Source organism: Halichoerus grypus, chromosome 10, assembly GCF_964656455.1.
Source record: "Halichoerus grypus chromosome 10, mHalGry1.hap1.1, whole genome shotgun sequence".
In the NCBI taxonomy this organism is placed as follows: domain Eukaryota; kingdom Metazoa; phylum Chordata; class Mammalia; order Carnivora; family Phocidae; genus Halichoerus; species Halichoerus grypus.
Window position 1 is genome coordinate 118,115,741 of NC_135721.1, and position 21,880 is coordinate 118,137,620.

Here is a 21,880-nt window from a genome sequence, read left to right on the forward strand (position 1 = left end):
TGCTGGTCCAGGCACCACACTTTGAGAACCACTGATGCTGGGAATGAGAGAAGGAGAGAAAAGAAGACCCAAGATATCCCCTGGGGAAGGGGAAGGAGCAGATGTGGGAGGCCGGAGCTAGGGGACATCCTCTGCTGGGTCCCACTTCAGCCTAACTCCACCACTGACTAGCTGTGAGACCTTGGGCAAGTTGCCTAACCTCTCTGTGCCTCTGCTTCCTCCTCCATAAAATGGGATCACAGTAGTTCCTACCTTATAGGCTTGCAGGAGGATGAAATGGGTTCACGTGCACGAGGCACTTAGTGTATTAGCCACCATCATCATTAGTTTTATATTCTGGGTCTATAGGTTAGATTTCATTTCAAGGGATGGTTTTAAAGTGAAAATATAGTTCAAAGGCCACAGGATTCATCAGAGAGGAATTGGGGGCCTGTGGGATGAATAGGAAAGGAGATCGTGCAATATATATATACCCTTTAGTAGCCTTTTAATTTTTTAACACACTGCCTCTTCAAAAACAGGCACAGGTTCAATAGGAGAGCACCCAGTCGCCAAACAAATAAGCAAACAACCCCCTGCATTAGACTGTTGGTGGAGACCAGTGGTTCTCCCTGAGGGGTGATTCCGTCCCCCAGGGGACATTAAGCAATGTCTGGAGATGGTTGTCATAATTGGTGAGGTGCTCCTGTCAGAGTGGGTAGTGGCCGGGGATGGTGCTAATCATGCTACAATGTACAAGAGAGCCCCCCCACCCCAAAAGAATTATCCAGTCCCAAAGGTGAACAGTGCCGAGGATGAGCAGCCCTGGTCTAGGGAAAGTCGAGGGCAGCATTTATGGGCACTGGTTTCTGTGCCATTTAATCTGGAATATTCTGTGTGCTGTTGTGCAAGTACCCCCAGCCCCCGCCGTCCTGTGTCCTCATATGTTAAACTGGGCATGAAATGCCCCCTCTGGGGTCGTGCTGAGGAGAGGCTGAGATCATGCGGGGAAGGAGCCCAGCAAGGGCCGTTTCCTGATCTCCTCCCTCTCTCAGGAGGGAGCGCGTCTGCCTGCCCCGCCAGCCCCCGAGCTCCTGAGTCGTGCGGGCCCACAGAACAAATGTCGGTCCATTTCTTTTCAGTTAACCCAGACACAGCTCTTGGCATGCGCGAGCCACTCTTCTAAGCTCTTCGCCCACATTAACTCAATTAATCCTCACAATAGCCCCCTCGGGAAGTACTATCATTACCCCCTCCCTCCATTTTGTATTCAAGGAAAAGGGCTCAGAGAAGATAGGTAACTTACCCAAGGTCACACAGCAGAGCGGGGAGTGGAACCCAGGCAGTCTGGGCCCAGAGCCTGAGCTCTTAATAACCATACCCTGCACCCTCATTATAAATGCTTATTGAATGTCTGCTTTTGAACATGACAGGGTCGCTGGATCCCTGAAGCAGGAGTGTGAAGGGAGGAAGAGAAGGAGTCAGGGTGGGGGGTAGAGGCTGTGACGGTGGGCACCTGAAAGAATTGCACCCACTCGCTGTGGCAGTAGGGGAGGGGGCCTTCCAGGGCCGGGGGCAGCTGGCTGGGGTCCACGTGGTGGCTGAGAGCCTTCAATGAGGTCACCACCTCTACCTGCAGAGGAAAGAAGCCAGTCAGGAGGACCAGGGGACTCGGGGTGGGGACATATGTTTGAGAAGGGCCTTGCCAGATCCCTGCCCCACCACCACTCCACCCGCCGCACGGAAGGCTGGCCCTGGCTTTAAGAGTTGCTTTCTGGGCCGAGGATCTCCTCTGGAAAGTCTGACAAATCAACATTCAGAATGAGACCCTAGCTAAGGAATGGCAAATAACAGCACTCATCATGCCCGTTTTAGCCTTTGCCCAAGGCAAACATCACTAATCAATCCCAGCACTGGCTCCCTCTAAGCCAGGCTCTTTCCCGGCACAACTCTCCAGGCAATCATACAAACTGAGTGAAGCCCACCCTTTTCCTGTAACTTCTTTGTAATCTTTGTGCTATCCTCTGAGGACCCCCCAAGGTGCTGTCTCCTTCTTGGGGCTGATGAAAAAGGTCACCCAATCCTGACAGTATCCTCTAAGACATGGAGGAGGGATGAAGTGGCTGCTTCTCCTGGGTGGTGAAGTTGGAAGTTTATGCCAGGCCCAGCTCCAGATACCTAAGCTTGGGATCGGGGTGGATTCGATTTTTTTGGACCTATCTGTTCTCCTTGGTACTCAAAGTGTGGTCCATGGACCAGCAGCCTCAGCACCACCTAGGAGCTTTTTAGAGATGCCAAATCCCAGGCCCCATCTGGAACTGCTTCATTAGAACCCGCACTTTGACAAGGTCCTCAAGGGATTCACTGGCACATAAAAGCATGAAATGCACATCTCTGGCTCACAATGTGCCCCTTTACCAATGAGGAGGAGGAGGAAGGAGTCCTTTAAAATCACTTCCTGAAGCAGGGCAGAGGGCAGGGTGCCCATGCTCCTGATTGTAATACATGGCGCTAATTAAAGAAAACGGCAGGGCTCTTTCCTGCAAAACCCCAAATCATCTGGGTATCTGAGCCCGAGATGCTGAGAGACCCAAGGGAGGGGAAGGCAGGAAGATCGAGGCGACAGTATGCCTCTAGCTTGCCATGTGGCCTTGGGCCTCAGTTTCCCTATCTGAAAAGAGGGAGGGAGGGGTCGAGGAGATGAAGCTTTTAAAATAGGTTTCAGGCCATTGCAACTCTCAGTCATGTGCCAGGAGCATCACCAGAGATAGAGAACTGTACTGTTTGGGAGCACCTGCCACAGAGGCAGGGCCGTGGAGTTGCAACACCCGGCCTTGAACTTGTTGACCTCCACTAGGTTATTTCAGGGTGGCCCCTAGCTGCTGGATTCTCAGCTCAGCTCAGCCTCCCCCTCACCTGGATGTCAGGTAGTGTCTCCAGCTGGACAGCGGCCTCCTTGTCCCCCAGGTAGAGCACAGCACGGATGGAGGCTGGGGCCAGAGCCTGTCATAGAGAACCACTTCAGAGGTGCTCTGCCTAGACCTTCACCGAGCCCCCTGCTAAGATTCAGGCAAACTGGGGGTGGGGGGGGGCACGGCTGGGGACACGTAGGTGGTATGTTTGGAGGGTGAATCGAGAGTCAATAGAGCAGCAGGTCCAAACTTCCTAGATGACCCATCCCCACTGGGCCTCAGTTTCCCCATTATAAAGTGAGGAGGAGGAGGAGGAGGAGATCAGCCCATAAGGTAAGCATACGCCAACCTTCCACTTCCTGTGCTGCCGAACCCAGCTACTTAGGCACCTTTTCCTCTGACATTCTGGGCTCAGGAGGTTCAGGGGATCCAAGTCTAAGCCGATCAGTGTGCCGCATTCCCCTGGCCACAGAATTGGTTGGGGGATGGACACCTGAGCTAAGGAGACAAAAGGAGACTCGCTGGGATCTCTGGGAAGAGAATCTCTCACTCTTTCCTACTGGACTTAAATGAAAGACCATGGGAAGTGAGAGCTGTTGGGAGCCAGACCGCCACCAAGGCAGGGAGCCTGGCTGAAAATAGCGCCCTCCCAGGAGAACCCGGCCAGAAATGGAGAGACAGGAACCAGGTCTTGGTGATAATATTTGAGCTCTTGAATCAAGCCGTACTTGAAGTTGGATTTAATTTCCAAATTGTCAAGTCAAATGAACCAATGAACTCCCTCTCTCTTCAGGTCTCTTTGGGCCGGGATTTCTGTACCTGTAATTAAGAGTGTGCCTGCCTGGGGTTCCTGGTCCCAGCTCTGAGCCTCCCCGGGGCTCCATGAACATCACAAGTCCCCTGGGAGCTCCAAGACTTGCTAGGCTGAGGCTGTCCACCTCCCACTCACCTGGGTGGCCTGCAGGGCACTGACCAGACCAGGGTGTGGGGGCTGTTTCCTGGCATCAATCACAACCGCCAGTCCCTTGGTTTTATCTTCAGGCCTGTGGGTTGTAAACAGAGTTGGCAGTCTTGCTGGATGGACCGGCCCTTCTAGGAGGAAGGACCTAGGGAAAGGGGAGGGAAACTGGCTGCCAGAAGCCTTGATTTATTGGTGAACTCTTCATCCTACAAGACCAACTGCCAATGCCCACCCCACTCCAGGAAGCCCTCCATGATCTCTCTCCAGGCAGAGTCCATTGCTTCCTCTTTGGTGTTCCCATGGTACCTCACACAGCCCTCTCTCACACCCTAAAAGCCACTGTCCCAGCTGCAGCGGGTGAGTCGTCCAGCACTCAACCCACCCCTTCCCTGTGGGCAGAACGCTCTCGTGTTTTCAGGAATCCCACGCCCTCCGTGTAACAGGCCCCCAGGGGCTGGTTTCTGATTGGCTGAGGCCAACAGCAGCAAGCCAATTCCTCTGGCCAATCATTGCTTTAAGTGGGGTCACATGACATATTTCTGTCCAATGAGAAGTGAGGGGGCGTGTGCTGGGGGACTTCTGGGTAAGACAGGCTCTCCTGTACGAGGTTCTTCCTCAGAGCTGGAAAGCAGAGACGAAGAAAGATGAATTTCCTTATCAGTTAAGACATTTTGAACTGGAATTTGTTACTCGCAGCCGGAACACCCTCACTGGTTCGTGCTGTACTTTTCAGTGATTACCTTAGGATTTCCCAAACTGGCCCAATTGTCAGGACTTGCTAAAATAATCGGTTCCTCACCCCAGCCCTGCCCCATCCCCTGAGCGGGTACAGGGTCGGGCAGGGAGTCTGAGGTTCCAAGTGCCCCTGGCCATCCTGATGATCAGGCAGGTTGGGAAAATAGCCGCCCCCCACCCCAGGCCTTCAAGCCGTAAGCCCAGCCAGTTCATAGAGAAAACGGAGGCGGCCAGTGTGGAGGCGGCGTTGTGGTATTACAGGATCTGGGTACCTGGGCAAGTTGTTTCCTCTTGCATCTGTAAATGGGGATAATAGCAGTGCTGGCCCCACGGGACTGGCTGTGGTGAGGACTGATGAATTCATTAGTGTAAGGCACTCAGTGACTGTGCAGGGTAAGAGGAATGGAAATGTCTGCTTTTGTAATGACCCTAGAAGGGGAAACTGAGGCACCGAGCCCCGACATGGCAGACAGTGAGAAGAGGCCCTTGGAGGTGATGCCATGTCTCAGACTTCATGGCCCGCACCTCACCAGCCTCTGGCTGTTCATGCTGGGACAGCGGTTTGCTTCCACACCGGCCTGGCCGCCAGCCTGGAGGCCCCTGGAGGGCAGGCCCCGATGTGAGGAGCATCTGAGTCTCTAACATGGCCTAGTGTGAAGCTGGGGCCAGGACTCCACAGTTTACAGTGGTCATCAGAGTCCACTTGGTCGTCCCTTTTTTTCAAGTGAGACTCAGAGGGGGAGGTTACTGCCCCGACATCACACAGCAAGTCGGTGGGATTCCAGGACTCAGTCTACCACACTGGCCACTTCTCAGCACAGAAAAGGGGGTCCCATCTCCTCCTCAGGCCAGAAAAGCCACACCACCTTGGAGAAGAGGAAGAAAAATCTCAATGGCCCCAAGTGGCAGTGATGGCTCCCATGGGGTGGAGCACATGGGGAAGGTTCCAAAGGGTTCCATCAGTCCCTCACTCCCTACCCCTAGCCACACAACCTCTAGGGTGGGCTGGGGTCTATAGGCACAGTCCTGAGCAGATACCATCTCTGAGACCCTCCTGGCTGGGGGCCAGAACTCTGAGGAAAGGTACCTTTCCCCAGCCAGCCCAACATGACGTCACACAGGTGGGGGAGGGGAGGTGTTAGAAATCAGCCTGGATCACCCATTACTCACATACTAATTCTTTCTTTCACTCTCTTACTCATTCATTCATTCATTCACTCATTTGCCCTTCATTTGTTCAACAAATATTTATAATTCAAATGCCAGCTCAATTATCACCTCCTCTGGGATGCCTTCCCAGATTTCCCAATTGAAATCAGTCCCCCACCCTTCCCACTCCACAACAGTGGTTCTCATAATGTGACCCTAGCCCAGCAGCATCAGTGTCACCAGAACACTTGTGAGAAATGTAAATTCTTAGGCCCAAGATCTACCGAATGAGAAACTTGCAGTGGGGCCCAGCGATCTGCTTTAACAGCTCTCCAGGTGATTCTGATGTACGCTCGAGTTGCGAACCACTGATCTACATTATCCCCCTGTTTTCTTCACCACACTGATGCTCCTGAGAGTTGCTTGTGCGTGCTTTGCTCCTTACACACCATCCATCACCCCCCCTCAATCTGGGAACCCCCTGATGGCAGGGACTAAGTCTGTCCTGCTTTCCCCCCAGCATCTGGCTTCGGACTGGCTCTGGGAACAGATGACTGGGTGGAAAGACACAGTGTCTCTCCATTCAGCGCCTGGACCTGGGCTCCGGGCCAAGAAGTCAAAGGGGGACAGAGTGGCCAGCTGGCTCAGCCCCTTACCTGGGGACAGTGCACAGGTAGGACAGCAGCTTGGTGACCTCTGACGCTGTGCACCACAGTGCCTCCCAGGCCCCCTCGGTGGTTGACACCAGGAGCAGGGGCCTCCCTGCCCTGTCCCGACCCCCTGGAGGAGAGATGACACATGTGAGCAGTGAGAACTTTGGTGGAGCCCTCTCTCCGGGAACCTCCTCTGTGGCCTCCAGGTCCCTCCACCTCCGATGCCCTTTCTCTCCTTCCCCGTGAACTCTGAACTGAGTCAGCCCTGAAGACCCAGCTCAAAAGCCACTTCCCCAGAAAGCCGTCCCTGAATCCGTCCTCCGTGGAGAGGCATCCTCACTTCCCTCCGGACTCCCCTCTGCACAGGACACTCTGGGAGGCACAGCTCAGGGACTAGACTCCCAGGCACGGAGATGGATTCAAGTGTCGGCTCGTCACTGACTCACTGTGTGTCCTTGGGCTAGTCAGCGTGCCTCTGAGCCTGCTTCCTCATCTGTTAAACGGGGAGAATAAAATGCGGAGCTTCTTAGGTCATTTTGAGGACTAAATGAGAAGCTCCTGAGAAACACACTGAGCCATGGGCTCAGTGACAGCCATTGTTAACACGGATCATCACCTCTGTCCTCGGCTCTGTCCTTGGCTCTGCCCTTGGCCCAGGGCCGCCAACTCACGCTTTATTCTTGCCGACTTTTACCCGTGGGTTCTCCACAAACTGTTTCCTGTTCCAGGAATCAGGGCAGTGTGGCCCACTGTCCCCCCAGGGGTTGAGAATCCGAGGCCCAGGGATTCAGCATAGCCCGGCTGCACTGTGTCGAGGGGAGAGGACAGCGCGGGGGAAAAAGGCTCAGGCCTCTGGAAACTGGGCCTGTCTCACACCCTGGGCTCGGAGCCCTGCCCTCCAGAGTCACCTCATGCAGAACCATCCTGCAGTGGTCACTGCCCACTCTAGGTGGGGCACGACCCTCTACAGTGTGTAAGTGCGGAAGACCCTTTATGGCTCAGGAAGTCTTGGAGACAAACTTAACTACCTTCGCAGGGGCTCTCTTACACAGGGGTGCAGACCTCTGGACCATTCTTTCTTTCACACAGCTTTGCAAATTTGACATAATTTAAAAATTTAAAAAGATGTCCATCTGTGTATGTGTGTATCTAACTCTATATCCTCTTGATATCATGGGTTTGATTTTTTTCCTTGATACTCATTTATAAATTTCAAAAGGAAAAGCATTTTGTTGGGGACAATATGGGAAAACTTGAATATGAACTGGGTGTTGAATAGTATTAGAAATTATATTTAGTTTTGTTAGATGGGCTAATGGTATTGCAGTTATTAGGGAAAATATCCTTAGAGCTGAGAGAGGCATGCTGAAGTATTTAAGGGCAAAATATGAAGATCCTTCATTTACGCCAGAATGTTAAGACTTATTAAATCTGAATAATGGGTATGTGAGTGTTCATTATACTGCAGTCCCTGCTTTTTTGTATGTTAGAAATTTTTTATAAGAGAAAGTCAAAAAACGTGAAGTGATTAAACGTGAGAAAATGACATAACTGCAAAGTAGGAGATGTCTGTCCATGTCCCCCTGAAATCCTGTCCCCGGGCCCATTTTATTGATAAGGAAACTGAGGCCCGGCGAGGGGAAGCGGCTTCCCAGTCTTGCACAGCGCCAGGTCCCTAACCTGCCAGCCACGGAGGGGGCAGTGCTTGATCTGGCCCTTGACCATACGGAAAGATAAGCTCCCGTCCCTGTAGATCCATGACTGGAGCTCAGCAGAGGCTCTGGGGGTGCTACTCCCCTACTCTAAATACTCCATGGCTCCCCAAGGCCTCCAGGAAAAAGTGCAAGCTTCTTGACTTGGCACTCAGGTCTCCCCAGAGGCTGCACACTCTTCCGGGCTCATTTCATTCACTTTGTGCCATGAGCTGTATTATGCCGTCCCCACACCTCCCACCCCCCTTCCATTTGTTGAAGTCCTAATCCCCGGGAACTCAGAATGTAACTGTATTTAGAGATAGGGTCTTCAAAGAGGTGATTTGATTAAAATGAGGTCACTGGGGTGGACCCTAATCCAATACGATGTGTGTCCCTGTGAGAAAAGGAAATGTGGACACAGACACACAGAGAGAAGACCACGTGAAGATCAGATGACCATCTACAACTAATATACTATGTCACCCTTTGTCACCTATGGCCCAGCCAGAATGGGTCATCTGTCGTTGCCTAAACTAGCCTGATTCTTCCTCACCTCCCCACCTTTGTTCATGCTGCTTCTTCTGCCAGGGATTCCCTCCCCTCCTGTCTTTGTCTGGTGAAACCCTCCTCATCTTTCCAAGCCCAGTTTGGATGCCACCTCCTCCAAGAAGACCTCTTCCCTGCCCTCCTTAGAAACCCTCCAGCCCCCTACAGCAAATGTAGGCCTTTGTTCGATCCTGCAAGACTGAGGGTACACAGGCTCAAACTCATTGTATCCCAGCTCTCAGCGCAGAATTGGAACAGGTAATCAATGTCTTGATTGATGAATGCATGGATTATTACAGTCGTGCCTCTCAAACTTCCATGCTCCTGAGGATCCTGCTAGAATGCAGATTGTGATGCTAATCAGGCCTGAGAGTCTGCATCTCTCCCTAGCTCCAAGGTGATACCAATAGAGTTGGTCCCCAGACTACACTCTGAGTAGCAGAGGGTCCCGGTACTCAGAACATTCCACGATGGAACATGGCTATCGGTTCGTGTGTCTGGTTCCCCACCCAGCACCGCCTGGAACAGGGCTTGCACACAACCAGAGCTACCTGGCTGAATCCACTGGAGCGATGGGCAGCTGTCCACCTGAGGTGCCTTCAGCTGGGAGGCCCTTCTGCCCCAGACGCCCCCCTCGTCTGACAGCTGGAGCCAGGAATACATTAGTGCCTCGGAGCCCTGGCTCAGAGCTGCGCTGTGCGCACTGGGTTCTGAGTCTCCGGTGGAAATAGGGACAGCGAGTCAGGAGGTCTTGAGTACCGAAAGCCACCAAAAACCTGTCACACCTTTCTGCAGCATTATTCACTCCCAGTATGGGGCGGGGAAAGGTAAGCGATGTAACTGGCAAGGCATTGAGAGCATTCTTTTTTATACTGAAACAAATATGAATGTATTCTTAGGGAGAATACAAAATGGATAGAAATTTTAAAGACAAAAAGCATTTCAAAGATATGTGCAGAGCAACCGAGAGCTCGGGGTGAGGTCTCAACCCCTGGGGCCCTGTTCATTTTCTTCTGCGTTTGGGATTTCTCCATGCAAAGCCTGCGAAGCCCTCTCCGAAGGCTTGGTGCCTGCAGTAAGCAGAGTTATGGCTCCAAAGATGCCCACGTCCTAACTGAGAGCCTATGCGGATACCGGCTTACCTGGCAAAGGGACTTTGCCCATGTGATTAAAGCAGGACCTCTAGTTGGAAGATTAGCCTGGATTATGCAGGTGGCCTAATCTAATCTAATCTAATCTAATCATGTGATCCTTAAAAGCCAAACACCTTTCCTAGCTTCAGGCAGTCAGAAAAAGGTGTGAAGACAGATGGGCAAGATGCCAGCATGTCTTAGGCTGGTGGGAATGGTCCAAGAGAGAGGAGAATCTTGCTGGAGGGATGTCTCTGAATAGGTGAGCAGGAGCGGAGCTGGGAAGAAGTGAGGACATGATGAAGGGTGGGGAGGGATGAAGAGAAGGTGGTTGGACCAATAGGTTCAGGGCCTGGGGGACCGAAAGATTATTAAAATTGGGCTGGTGGGTGAGCAGGGAAGAGGGGCAGGGTAATGTAATCCTGGGGGTGGCCATGGTGGGAGAAGCTGTGGGAGATGAGGACAAGATCACTGAAGACGAGGCGGTCAAGGGAGCTGGAAGGAACCTCTACATGGAGAATATTCATTCATTCAAAAAATGCTTTTTGACCACCTCCTATGCACCAGACACACTGCTCCAGGCACCCGGGACCCACCAGCGTATGTTGCAAGTCCAAAAATCACAACAAGAGTATTGTGGAAAGAGTGACAGTGAGCCAAGTTCTATCTGCTTCCTTTCCTCTTACACAAGGCTCAGAGAGGGCAAGTGACTCCCCTGAGGTCACAGAGGAAGCCAATAAAACTGAAATTAGAATGATCTCCTGCCTCCCAGAACAGGGCCTTTTGATGGACAAAATCTGAGCTCTTGGAACATGACAGCCCTGAAAGGATTGTGAAGCCCTTTGTGTACAATTAATATGGGCAAAAACAGCATGAGTTTCAACAAAGATGACCCAGAAGAGGACGGACAATGCCCCCTTGGAGTTTCAAAAAGACAGAGCACTGTCCAGGGCCCTGCAGAGATGCCAAAGTCTGTGAAGTAAAATAGAATTTCAAGATAGTAGGTCGCAGAAAGCCCTGTGGTCTCTCTTGCCTCTAGACATTTGCACATCCTGTTCCCTCTGTCCGGGACACTGTTCCCCACCCCCCTTCACCTGGATAACACCTTAGTCATGCTCTAGGACTGAGCTTTCTATTGCTTCCTCCTTCCTCCGTGACCTGTCCTCCAGCCCAAGCCTGGGCCAGGGTGCTCGCCTGTCCTCTACGGCTGCAATTTGCTTACACTGGATTGTAATAACCTGTTGAATTTTCTCTTCCACGAGAATATAGACTTTTTGAGAGCAGAGCACACATCAGACTTGTTCCCCCCTGAATCCTCAGTGCTAAGCCCAAGGGCTGGCTGTACGAAGCCGGTATTAAAGAAATATTTATTGCAAAGATGAATAAATACTCAACAGAAGAGGTAACACCCTCTCTATCGGATGCTGGTAACACCCCACTCAGATCGCTTTGGGCTAGAATACCCATCCCCCGGAGGCCGTTGACTGTTGGCTGTATTGGCTCCCAGATGTCCCTTTCTCTGGAGAATTGCCCTCAACTGAACCGGATCACGGGCTCACCCTGCATCCCCATCCCAGTATCCCCATCTTTAGGTTGATGACCAACAGACCCAAGCATACAAAAGACCAGCCCCCTACACCTTAAAATGGAATGAGCTCTGTGGTGTAATTCATGCTCCAGACCCTCATGGGGTCAGGCCATGTCCTTGCTCAACTCCTCCCCCACCCTGTCCTGCTTCCTTCGCTCCCCTTCTCCTGAGAGCAACCTTCAACAAATCACTTCCCCAAGGATCCCTATCTTGGGCGCTGCTTCTAGGGAACTCACCTAAAACACCCACCTTGGATGCCTCACTGAAAGTAGGATGGATGGATGGATGGATGGATGGCTATCTAGAAATTGCTTTCATATTATCCAACTTCTTCACTGGAAAGATGAAGAGCCTGAGTCCCAGTGAGGCTTGGTCCAGAATACAAGCCTCCAGGACCTTCCCTGTCTCCACACCCACCAGCATCAGGATGCTCAGAGACCCTCCCCCACCCCCGCCCCCACCCCAACACCCTCCCCTCCACCTCCAGCTGCCCTGTGATCCCCGAGGACCTGGCAGGCATGCTATCCTTGACTGGAAGATCTCCACATTCAGAGCCCCAATCCTGGGCTCAGGCCCTGGGGACTCCTCATCCAGAGTGGGGCCTCTTTCTGGAGGGCCTTCTGGGAAGCCAGGCTTTTCCCTGGTCAGTGGGCCTGAGTCAGCGGCTGGGCCAGATGTTTTGGTCTGAGTTGTTCCAGCTGGGGAAGAGCAACAAAGAAAAGGGTATTAAGGAGAATATGGGTTTCCCCAGAGGAAATGCATTCTCTGGCACCTTCTGACTGATAATAACAGTTTACAGCTATTGATCTCCTACCATGTGGCAGGTGTTATGCTAAGCTCCTTACTTTTTTTTTTTTTTGTTAAGTTTATTTATTTGGTAATCTCTACACCCAACATGGGGCTCAAACTCACAACCCTGAGATCAAGAGTCACACGCTCTTCCAACTGAGCCAGCCAGGTGCCCCTAAGCTCCTTACTTCTGGTATGTCTTTGAACCTCAAAACAACTGTGTGAGGCAGGTGGGACCTACACGCACCGAGAAGGAGTCCTTGACCAAGGTCTGCCAGCCGGTGTGGGGCTGAGCTGGGTGTGGACTCGGGCCGGCTCATTACAGCTCAGTTCCAGATCCCCGAGACTTCCAGCCTCTTGAATGCCACCTGTGCACTGAGCCAGTTCGGGGGGGGGGTGTCTCTGTCCCTGGCAACCCGCGCCTCCTTGTCACCTGGTCATGTCCAGAGAACAGTCCCCTGTCCAGCTGAGTGAGTGGGCGACTTACCTTTCCCCAAGCACTTGGCTCGGTGGGGTTTGGGAGAGTAGAGTGAACACAAGGCTTTCCAGGGCCCGTCCTGCTGGAGTGAGGCTTTCTCTGGAGGCCCCGGGGCTTGCCTTTGCCCTTTCAAGAAGGAGAATCTGAGCCCAGGAGTGGGGGATCTGGAAGAGGAGGTATTCTGACTGGGGCCAGTCCCAGGTTTGGGAGGTCTCCCATGGCCCTGTTTGGCCCTCTCTTCCATCTTGGCTTCAGCAGGAGGGGAAGCTGGGCACACGTGCAGGGAGGATGCTTGCTTTGGTTCAGGCATGGGCTGCACGGTATCTTCTGGGCTTCCCAGAGGTCCCTGCATCTTGGATGAAGATGAACCACCTGCCTCGAGGCCAGAGGCACAGGGCAGTGGCTTCTCAAGGACGTTGAGGTAGGGCTCCTGGGGCTGGTGTTCTGAGTCGTGGGTGGGTAAGTCAACTTTATGGTTGACCTTTCTCCTCAAGCCCAAAATGCAGGGCTCCTCTTCTGAGCTTGCTGGCTTCTCACAAGCCCATTTTTTCAAGGAAGGTCCCCCATTGGTCCCTGAGAGAGGTGGCGTTCTTTGAGAGAAAGGGATTTCCTTAGTTTTGGAGAGTTCCTCCAGTGCCCTCAAAGGACATTCACTGGATGTCTCCACTTCCCTACTGGGAGACCCTCCTCTGCTCTCCAGGAGGACCACATAGTCTCCCTCCAACTCCTGGCTGGCCACATGGTCCATCCTAAAGGCCACCTCCCCAGGCCTGGCTGGCTCCACCTTGATGAGTCCTGGGTACTTGTTTCCATATGTCCCGCCCTTGCCCTTGGCCAAGCTCTGGGCAAGCAACACCTGGCTGCCGGGGGACCTGGGCTGGTGCAGCTCCGGAGGGCTGCTCAAATCGAGGGCCTCTAACTGAAGGGACCCCCAGGCTGGGGAGACGACATTCACTGCTTGGGGTCTGTCATCCACAAACTCCGGGCTGGTTATCTTGGTCCAGGGCACAGGGGCAACTCCATCTTCTGAAGCGACCAGGCAGTTGTGTAGGGGACTTCCCTCAAAGTCACTGTTGATGGCCTCCAGCCACGTCTGGGTGAAAAGTATAGGGTAGGATGACACGGGAACAGGTTTTGTGTCTACTGTGCGGAGGTCCAAGGAGAGGCACTTGATCATGATGCAGACAGACTGTTCCTCCTGGGGCTCGACTTGGAGATAGAAGTCCCCTTGGCGCAGTAAGAGGGGGTTGAGGGGGGCCAGGTGCACCACGACCTCACCCCGCAGACACAGAGGCCAGCCCTCATGCAGGAAGAGGCAGTGTGAGTACGGGGCCTGCGGACAGAAGGGTGAGGGTGACGTCAGAGAATCCTGCCCTGAAAGGCCCTGCCCATCGGTCTGCTTCCTTCCCTCTCCCAGATGGAATCAGGAGCGCGGCAGGGAGGCAAGAGAGGTGCCTAGGATGCAGCAATAGGGACCCCATCTCAGGGTCTTGCAAGACGCACGACCCCTAGAGCAAATGCCTCTCCTGCCTCACCCTAGTCCTGAACCTGACCTTAAAAATGCTTGCTAGCCTACTGGCAAGGGAGAAAAGCTCTGAGTGGCAGATGCTAATTAACAGGAGCCTTTCCCATGAGGATCGTATTGCTTGGGTCACGGTCCCTTCTCCCCATCCATCCGAAAACTTCTCTCAACCTAGATCAAGTCTGAGCCCTTCATTTTAGAGCCAGGAAGAGGTGGATCCCAAGGTCTGAATCACTGATTTGTGCAGATTACATAACCGCTTTAAGCCTCAATTTTCCTATCTGCAAATAGGAGTGACCATATTTATAATCCGATTGGGTTGGTACGTGGATTAAGTGAGATTTTATATATATGTAAAAAAAAAAACCCACAACACAATGCCTGGCATACACTAAGTGGGTGTTCAATAAATAATAATTTCCTCTCCCTTTGACATGTACCCTTTGAAAAAATGGAACTTTCCATTAAAAAATAAGAGGGTCAGTTACTGCATTTACACCATTCTATAATTTTTAAGCAGAGAGATTACAGAATGAAGTCGAAACAATACTGAGTGAAAAGCCAGGAAATCTGACCCCACCACTACCTTGCTGGATGACCTTGAAAAAAAAAAAAATCATTCCACTATTCTGGGCTTGAATGTTTATTATTTATTTGTTTATGATTTACTTATTTATTTATTTTCCTTTACTGAGTAACGACATGGCAGGTGAGGCAAAACTTAAAAAAATTTTTTTAAACAGGAGGTGCCAGCAATTCTCCATATAGGTGGACACAGCAGGGCATCCTGGAACGGGTTGGACCCTGATCTCTCTCGATGGAGCCGCTCCACCGGGCTGTGCGGGACCCGCGCCCCACAGCGACACCATGTGGCAACAACAGCCTCAGCAAGCAACAGCCTCACTGGTCTGACAAACAGCTCTCTCTCTCTCTCTCTCTCTCTCTCTCTCTCTCTCTCTACCTGGCTTTCGGAAAAGAGTCCTGTGGATTGAGTAACACCGGGATAATCTTACATAATTTGGATGTGTATGTGGGAGAGCTCCAGAGAATGACACCGCAGTTCCCATTAATGAAGCAGGTGCTTCCCGGGTTGATTAACTGGGGCAAGAACTGACCACCCTTGTAGCCCGAGTGGGTAAACCAGTTCCCTCCCGTCAGTGACACTGTAGATTTGGCTGCCGCAGGGAACCTTCCTATCCATAAACCCCTCGAGTCTGCGAGTTTCTCCACTACTTCCACGGAGCTCTCTGCGGTTTACAACCTGCCTTCCCTCGCCTTCTCATTGAACAAGGCAGTATTGAACAACCCAGCAGTATTGAGAAACAGCAACGCACCATAGAGGTGGCGGTTATGATAGACTTATTTGAACCTCACAGTCACTCGGTGGGGCAGGGTGTTTAGGCTTCGTTGTCCCCATTGTACAGATGAGGACAACTGAGGCTCAGGGGGGTGAAAGAACCGGCTCATGGTCACACAGCTGAGAGCAGCATAAACAGGACTTGTGCCTAGGCCTTCACATTAGGAGTCATCTTTGTCTGTCCCTGATCCCCCACTGGACTCCATCTGAGGGTGCTGGCTGCCCCCGGGTGCTGGCCTTTACCAGGGCCGACTTTGAGGCTGGCACATTTTTATTTCCAGGGGAGAAAGGAGGAAGTGGGACAGTAACAGTCAACGGCTACTAAGCACCTACTGCATGCCAGGCTCTGTGCCAGGCTGTGTATCATCTCTGGGACGTAGGTACCGTGTTATCAACATTCCCACTTTCCCATTAAGGAAACTGAAGCTCAGAGGGTGATTCTCCAGCTCCACAGTGACAGAGACTGGTTTTGAACCTGGGGCACCTCACTCCTGCCGCCATACTAGGAATCCCGCCCCCGGCTTGGAGGTGATATGAATTCACCTATAATTATAATTAAAATCGCCCGTAATTAAAAATAGAGAAATTAAAAGGTTGTGACCCTTGTTCTTGGAAGAAATGGGGAAGGAGACCATGCAAATGCAGTTTTAACGGCCAAAAAAGGGAAGTGCGGAGTTGTAGAGCTTGGCAGGGGAACGAGTCGGGAGGCGCAGGATATGCATAAAATAGTGTCAGGGTGGATAAGTGGGAGTTGGCAGCAGGTGTTCAGTGAGAATCTTCCTTCTCTTGCAATAACAATGACTGTGTATGCCACTGTTTCTGTGTGCCAGGAACCGCCCCGAGCACATGAAATGAAGCATCTCGGTCTCCTTCCAGTTCCAACCATCTCTAGTTCCGGCTCCCAAACCTGAGCTTCTAGCTGCCATATTCAATTCCTTGCTACCACTGAAATGATGTGCATAGTCCCCACTCTTATTTTTTGCCCCTGGTGTATCATGTCCCTGATACACGGGAGCCAGCGGGACCGATGAACCTCTTAGTGATGCTCGAGGCTGGGGCAGCGGGGGGATGGGCATTAACAGCAGAGCAGGGCACAGCTGGCGACGCCGTGAAGGGTGTGGGCAAGTTCCTGCAACAGGCGTCTGAGGGTTTGGTCTCCAAAGGCCTGTCCCCACCCTTAAAACAGTCATCACCTCTGACCAGAGACGTAGGCGTATGATGCAAGCCTGGCCAACCCCGCTATCCCATTTCTCTGGCTGCAGTGATTGGTCCAGGGGCGGACATCCAACCCAAGCCTGGCCAATCAGGATCCTTCCTGGCAACTTTTCTATCTGCAGCTGATGGGGAAGAGTTCTTTCTCCTCTCCAGGATGGGAGTTGATCCCAGTCTTGGGGGAACATCTAGCCTGTAAGAATGATGTTGGCAAGCAACGGGAAGCAGAGACAAAAGACAGAAATCCCTAGGGGTTTGATTGGTGTATCAACTCGGGGCTGAGGCCAGATCAACCTTGAGTAAAGATCTGTCATTTGCAGCCACTGAGACCTACCTAAAACACTTTTCTTTCCCCTTTGCCTTAGAGAGGTCTCCCTGAGATCTGGGTTCAAAGAGGTCTTCTGGGACAAAAGTGAGTCCTGAGGCCCTAAGGGCTCCAGGAAAGATCTGGAACATTCTCTGCTATTTCCACTGTAGCTGACCTACTTCAGTCAAGGCAGCCTGGTGATGCCCACAGTGCCAGCCCCAGGGCAGGCTCCCAGGGGCCACCCCACAAGGACGCCTTTTATCCAGGATTTACTCCCTGCTAGTGAAAGGATAAACGTGATTGACTCCTAGATATCAGAGAGCAAAGGGCCAAGCGAGCTTCCTGCTCCACTGGGGGGCTGACATCTCCGTTTGGGCAAAGCAACAGTACCAGGAGAACCATCCCATGTCCTCAGTACTTACTCTGAGACAAGACACGCACAAGCCCACTTCCTTCTCTGCTCACCTCCAGCCCCCTGGTTCTGGGAGTGCTTGTTCCCTGGCCCTGCCGTCCCTTCCAACTTACACAGGCTGCTTCACGCACTTGCTCACACAGGCGCTTGGCAGGAATTAGGAAATCCAGGAGGAAGCTCAGTCCATCCCCCTGGAAGTCAGAATCCAGGAGACGGAACACCTGCCCCAGGATGGTGGGCGCCGTGGCCTCAAAAGGGGGGTAGAGGCCTGCTAGGGCATGCTGGATGGCTGCGTCCAGGGATGGGGGGTCCTGTGGGGGATAGGAGAAGAGTAGGAAAAGTGATCGTAGGAGTAATAATAAGGGTAATGGCCACTTCCCATGACTTCCCAGGCCCCATATGACTAAGGCTACTGCTAACTCGCTGACCTCCTCTGCTACCCCTACCCCTCCTTCAGCCCCTCCAGCCATAGTGGACTTCTTTCCTGTTCCTCAAACACACTGGGCACCATCCCACCTCAGGGCCTTTGCACTGGCATCTCCCTCTGTCTAGAATATGCTTCCTCAAGACATCCTCATTCCCTCACCTCTGGCAGTCTTTGCTCAGTGTCATCCACTGGTCCAAGGTGGAGTGGAGGAATGATGGGGGCATTCAGGTCAGGGCCAGAGGGAACGGGGAGGTCAGCATCCCCAAATCCCACCATCTGACAGACCTGCACACCTGCAGGTTGAAGCTGAGCCATCAGTGAAGCCCAACCTGTAGTCAATGTGCAGGTGCATCAACATGCAGGTGCGTGAACGACAATAAATAATTGCTGTTTTTTAACACCAAGCTTTGGAGTGGTTACACAGCAATAACTGATTGATATAAATTAATATAATTGATACATGAGCTCACAGATCCAGACTCACATAACGAGCTGCCTCTTGGAGACCTTCCCTAGATGTCCACCAGGCACAGATCATCAACACGTCAAACCCAACTCAATATGTCCCTAAACCCACCCCTCCCCCATGTCCCTACCTCAGTGATGGCCCCACAGTCCAGTCAGACTCCCAGGCCAGAAATCTGCTCATCATCCTGCCCTTCCTCTTGCCTCCTCTGCTCACACACAACCCTCAGCCACGTCCTCTACTCTTCCCACAGCCAGCAGCTCACCCACCAGTTCTGCTCTGCTCCCCTGTCCCTGCGCTGACCCAGGCCTGACCCCTGTCTCTTCCACTGACTCCCCTCCCCATTGCCACCCAACCTTAGGCAGCCTCACTTCCAACTATTCTGGACCAGGCACCCACAGTGATCTTTCTCAAATGCAAACCTGACCACGGAAGTATCTCCACTGCCTTCAGGAAAGTAACAGCCTCTGGGTATTCAGGTCCCCTGTGACTTTGGCATTGGCCTCACTTCCCCTCCCACCCCCAAGCCCGTCTCCCTCTCTCATGCATCAACCACAGCGCCACCTGCATTCTATTGCTTACCTCCAGGCCTCTGCACATGCCGTTCCTTCCTCCCAGGATCCTTCCACTTCCACTCCCTCTTCACCTGGCTAACTCCTTCTCATTCTTCAAGAGTTGAGTCAGCCCTCATTTGTTCCATGGGATTTCCCCTGACTTCCCTCCCCCGCACTCCCAGGCCAGGTGTCCCCTCTCCTGGGCCCCATCATAGAGGTTCCCATGCTGATTGCCGTCTCCCTTGAAGACTCTGGGCTCCTTGAGGACAGGGCTGGTAAGCAGAATAGTGGCCCCCAAAGATGCCCGTGTCCTAATCTCCGGAACCTGTCAGTCTGTTTCCCCACAAGGCAAAGATGGAATAAGCATGGAGAATCAGCCGGCCTTAAGATAGGGAGAGTATCCTGGATTATCCAGTGGGCCCCATGCAATCACAAGGGGTCTCCAAAGTTCAAGAGGGTGCTGAAGAGGCGAGAATCGGGGGCGGGAAATGTGACGTCGGAAGAAGGATCAGAGAGATGCCATGTTGCTGGCTGTGAAAATGGAGGAAGAGCCCAGGAACGCGGGCTGCTCCTAGCTGCTAGAAAAGGCAAGCAGATTCTCCTCTAGAGTCTCCCAAAAAGAGTGCAGCCTGCCAACACCTTGGTTTGAGCCCAGTGAGACCCGTGTTGGACTTCCAATCTATAGAACTGCAAGATAGTAACTGGATGCTGCGTTAAGCTACGAAGTCTGGGACCATGTGTTTCAGCAGCACGGGAACTGCCACAGCGGGGGGCATCAGCTCCTCTTCCTCCGGGGTCTCCTGTTCCTGGCACGGGGCCTGGGCCAAAACAGGTGCTCAGTAAATGCCAAGGAAGGACAAACAAAACGTCCCTCTCTGAACCACAGGTTTTTCCATCTGTAAAACATTTTGGACAAGACCAGAGGTTTCCAGTCCGGTGTAGTAATAGAACCCATGGGTTATGATTTTCCACTCTTAAAATGCCTAATGGAAGCCATTCTGGTTGGCCCAGACTGCTTGCAAGCTCTGGGTCCATCTGTCACTGAGGGATGTAAAGCAAGATGAGAATAAACTAGAATCCAGAGTAAACGGAGCTTATTTGGGGCAGAAAAATCATTTTTACAAATGAGGTCCCTTCAGACAGGGAGATAAAACACGGGCTTTGAGGAGGAGGAATATGGCACTTCTCCATCCCAGCAAGAGTCCAGTGCCAGGAGGCTGTAACACAGGGGACACTAGCCCAGGGTCACTGGACCAATGTCAGGGTCACCACTCTGCCCCCGCACCCACACAGCACTGGGCACAGGGTAGGGCCCCCATCACTAGATGTGGAAGGAATGTATGTCTACAACCCCCATTCTGAAGGAAGGAGGGTCTCACCACTGTCATAACGTAAACGTGGTAGGGATGATGTACCGCAAGTTCTTGATGTCAAAAGTGTGCATGCCCAGGAAGGGCTACTTTCACATTGAGGTGCCAAGCAAGGTCAGGGACAGGGAGAGGGGCGTCTTCAAGTTGGCAGAACAGGGAAAGGCTCATCTGGCCTGGCCACCTCTTCTAATGCTCTTCCCCTCCAAAACAAGGCCAAACCCTGAGAGTTTTCCCCTACCCACGCCATCTTGAGGACAGCAGTGGGAATGGAAACCCAGAGTTAGAGGACCCTGACTGACACCTGTGAACACACAGACACACTAAATCAATGAAGCCAGCACCCCTTCCCAGCCCTCCCCACTCCACCCCGCCTCTCCTGGGACACTTGCTTTCCCGGGTTCCACAACACTGTGCCACCTTGAGTAGATGCCTTCCCTCTCTGGGCCTTTCCTTGTGTGCACGTTGAGTTGGGCTAGGTTTGTTTCGTTTTGCTTTTTGGAAATTTAATCATTTGCTGGCATCTTCATGAATTTTAGCATATCCAAGTACCATTTGTACTGCTTTTTTTCCCCCCCAAATCACTCACCAAAAATACTTATATAATTGCATTTTAAATGGAGACTCTAGGCCACCATACTGGTCATGAGAATGCAACCAGACTGCCTGAGTTCAAATCCCTGCTCTTACCAAGTGGTAAGTGCTTATGTGACCTGGCAAGTTGCTTAGCTCTCTCTGCTTCAATTTCCTTACTGGGAAAACTGGAATTTGTGGTTGTACGTGCCTTAAACAGTTGAGCGAGACGGAATGAGATAAGACACGGAGGGTCTCTGCACAGGACCAGCACTTAGTAGGTGCTCAATTCAGCAACAGCTATCACTGCTATGCTCGTGGCCATTACTATGGTTATTATTACGTCATCGCTTTATGGGGAAAATCAGCATCAACTGGCACAAATGGAATGGAACTTCAAAGATAAACCAATGATGCATTGGGCGGTTTTTGTATTATTTTATTTATATAAATATATTTATATTTATCATATACATTTATTATTATAGCTACAGGAGAGACCTTACATTAGTACATATTTCTATAAATAATGCAATATATAACTATATGCTAAATACACACTTATTATATAAAATATATTTCATTCTTACTGTTTTAGTTCTATAAGTAAGCAATGAGAACAAACACATAAGTTCTAGGACATCTGGTCACCTCCTAAAGGCTCATCAAGTTTCTCTTTCTGTCTTCCAAAGCAAGCTTGCCATGCATTAGAAAGGTGGTGAAGACATCTTATTGTGAGAGGGGGGTTTTCTCTGGGGGTCCCCAGAATATCAGAGGGAAGTGCAAAGGGCCTGAGTCGCCCACCACATGACTCTGTGTTACTTAGCTCTAGCCTGTGACAGCCTGTGTCCTGACTGTGGTCTGCATGCCAACCTCGGGGCATCTCTGCCTTGATGTGCCTCAGTTTACCCATCTGTAAACGGGGAATCTAGAGCCTATCCTATCTTGCTCAGATGATTCTTCTGCAGATGCAGGGAGATGATGCATGCGGAGGTCCTGAGAAAAGGGTAAGTTTCTGCTGCCTTTTTTATGATTTTTTTGTTTTTGTTTTTACTCCTCCTGTCCGACA

At 51.8% G+C, this 21,880-nt stretch overlaps 1 protein-coding gene and 1 long non-coding RNA gene across 2 annotated transcripts in view; both read right to left on the reverse strand.

The window, feature by feature from the left end:
- LOC144379288 (uncharacterized) overlaps nt 1-21,880 on the reverse strand; it is a 1,054,371-nt gene that overhangs the window by 51,549 nt on the left and 980,942 nt on the right. The gene's annotated exons all lie outside the window — the stretch shown is intronic.
- KIAA1755 (KIAA1755 ortholog) overlaps nt 1-21,880 on the reverse strand; it is a 41,725-nt gene that overhangs the window by 13,542 nt on the left and 6,303 nt on the right. Inside the window, exons 2-8 of the mRNA XM_036101579.2 lie at nt 17,538-17,735; nt 12,624-13,947; nt 11,857-12,045; nt 6,393-6,516; nt 3,841-3,934; nt 2,896-2,982; nt 1,496-1,612 (exon numbers count right to left, since the gene is read on the reverse strand). Of these exons, the coding sequence (XP_035957472.2) occupies nt 1,496-1,612; nt 2,896-2,982; nt 3,841-3,934; nt 6,393-6,516; nt 11,857-12,045; nt 12,624-13,947; nt 17,538-17,735 (2,133 nt within the window). The remainder of the gene's footprint in view (nt 1-1,495; nt 1,613-2,895; nt 2,983-3,840; nt 3,935-6,392; nt 6,517-11,856; nt 12,046-12,623; nt 13,948-17,537; nt 17,736-21,880) is intronic.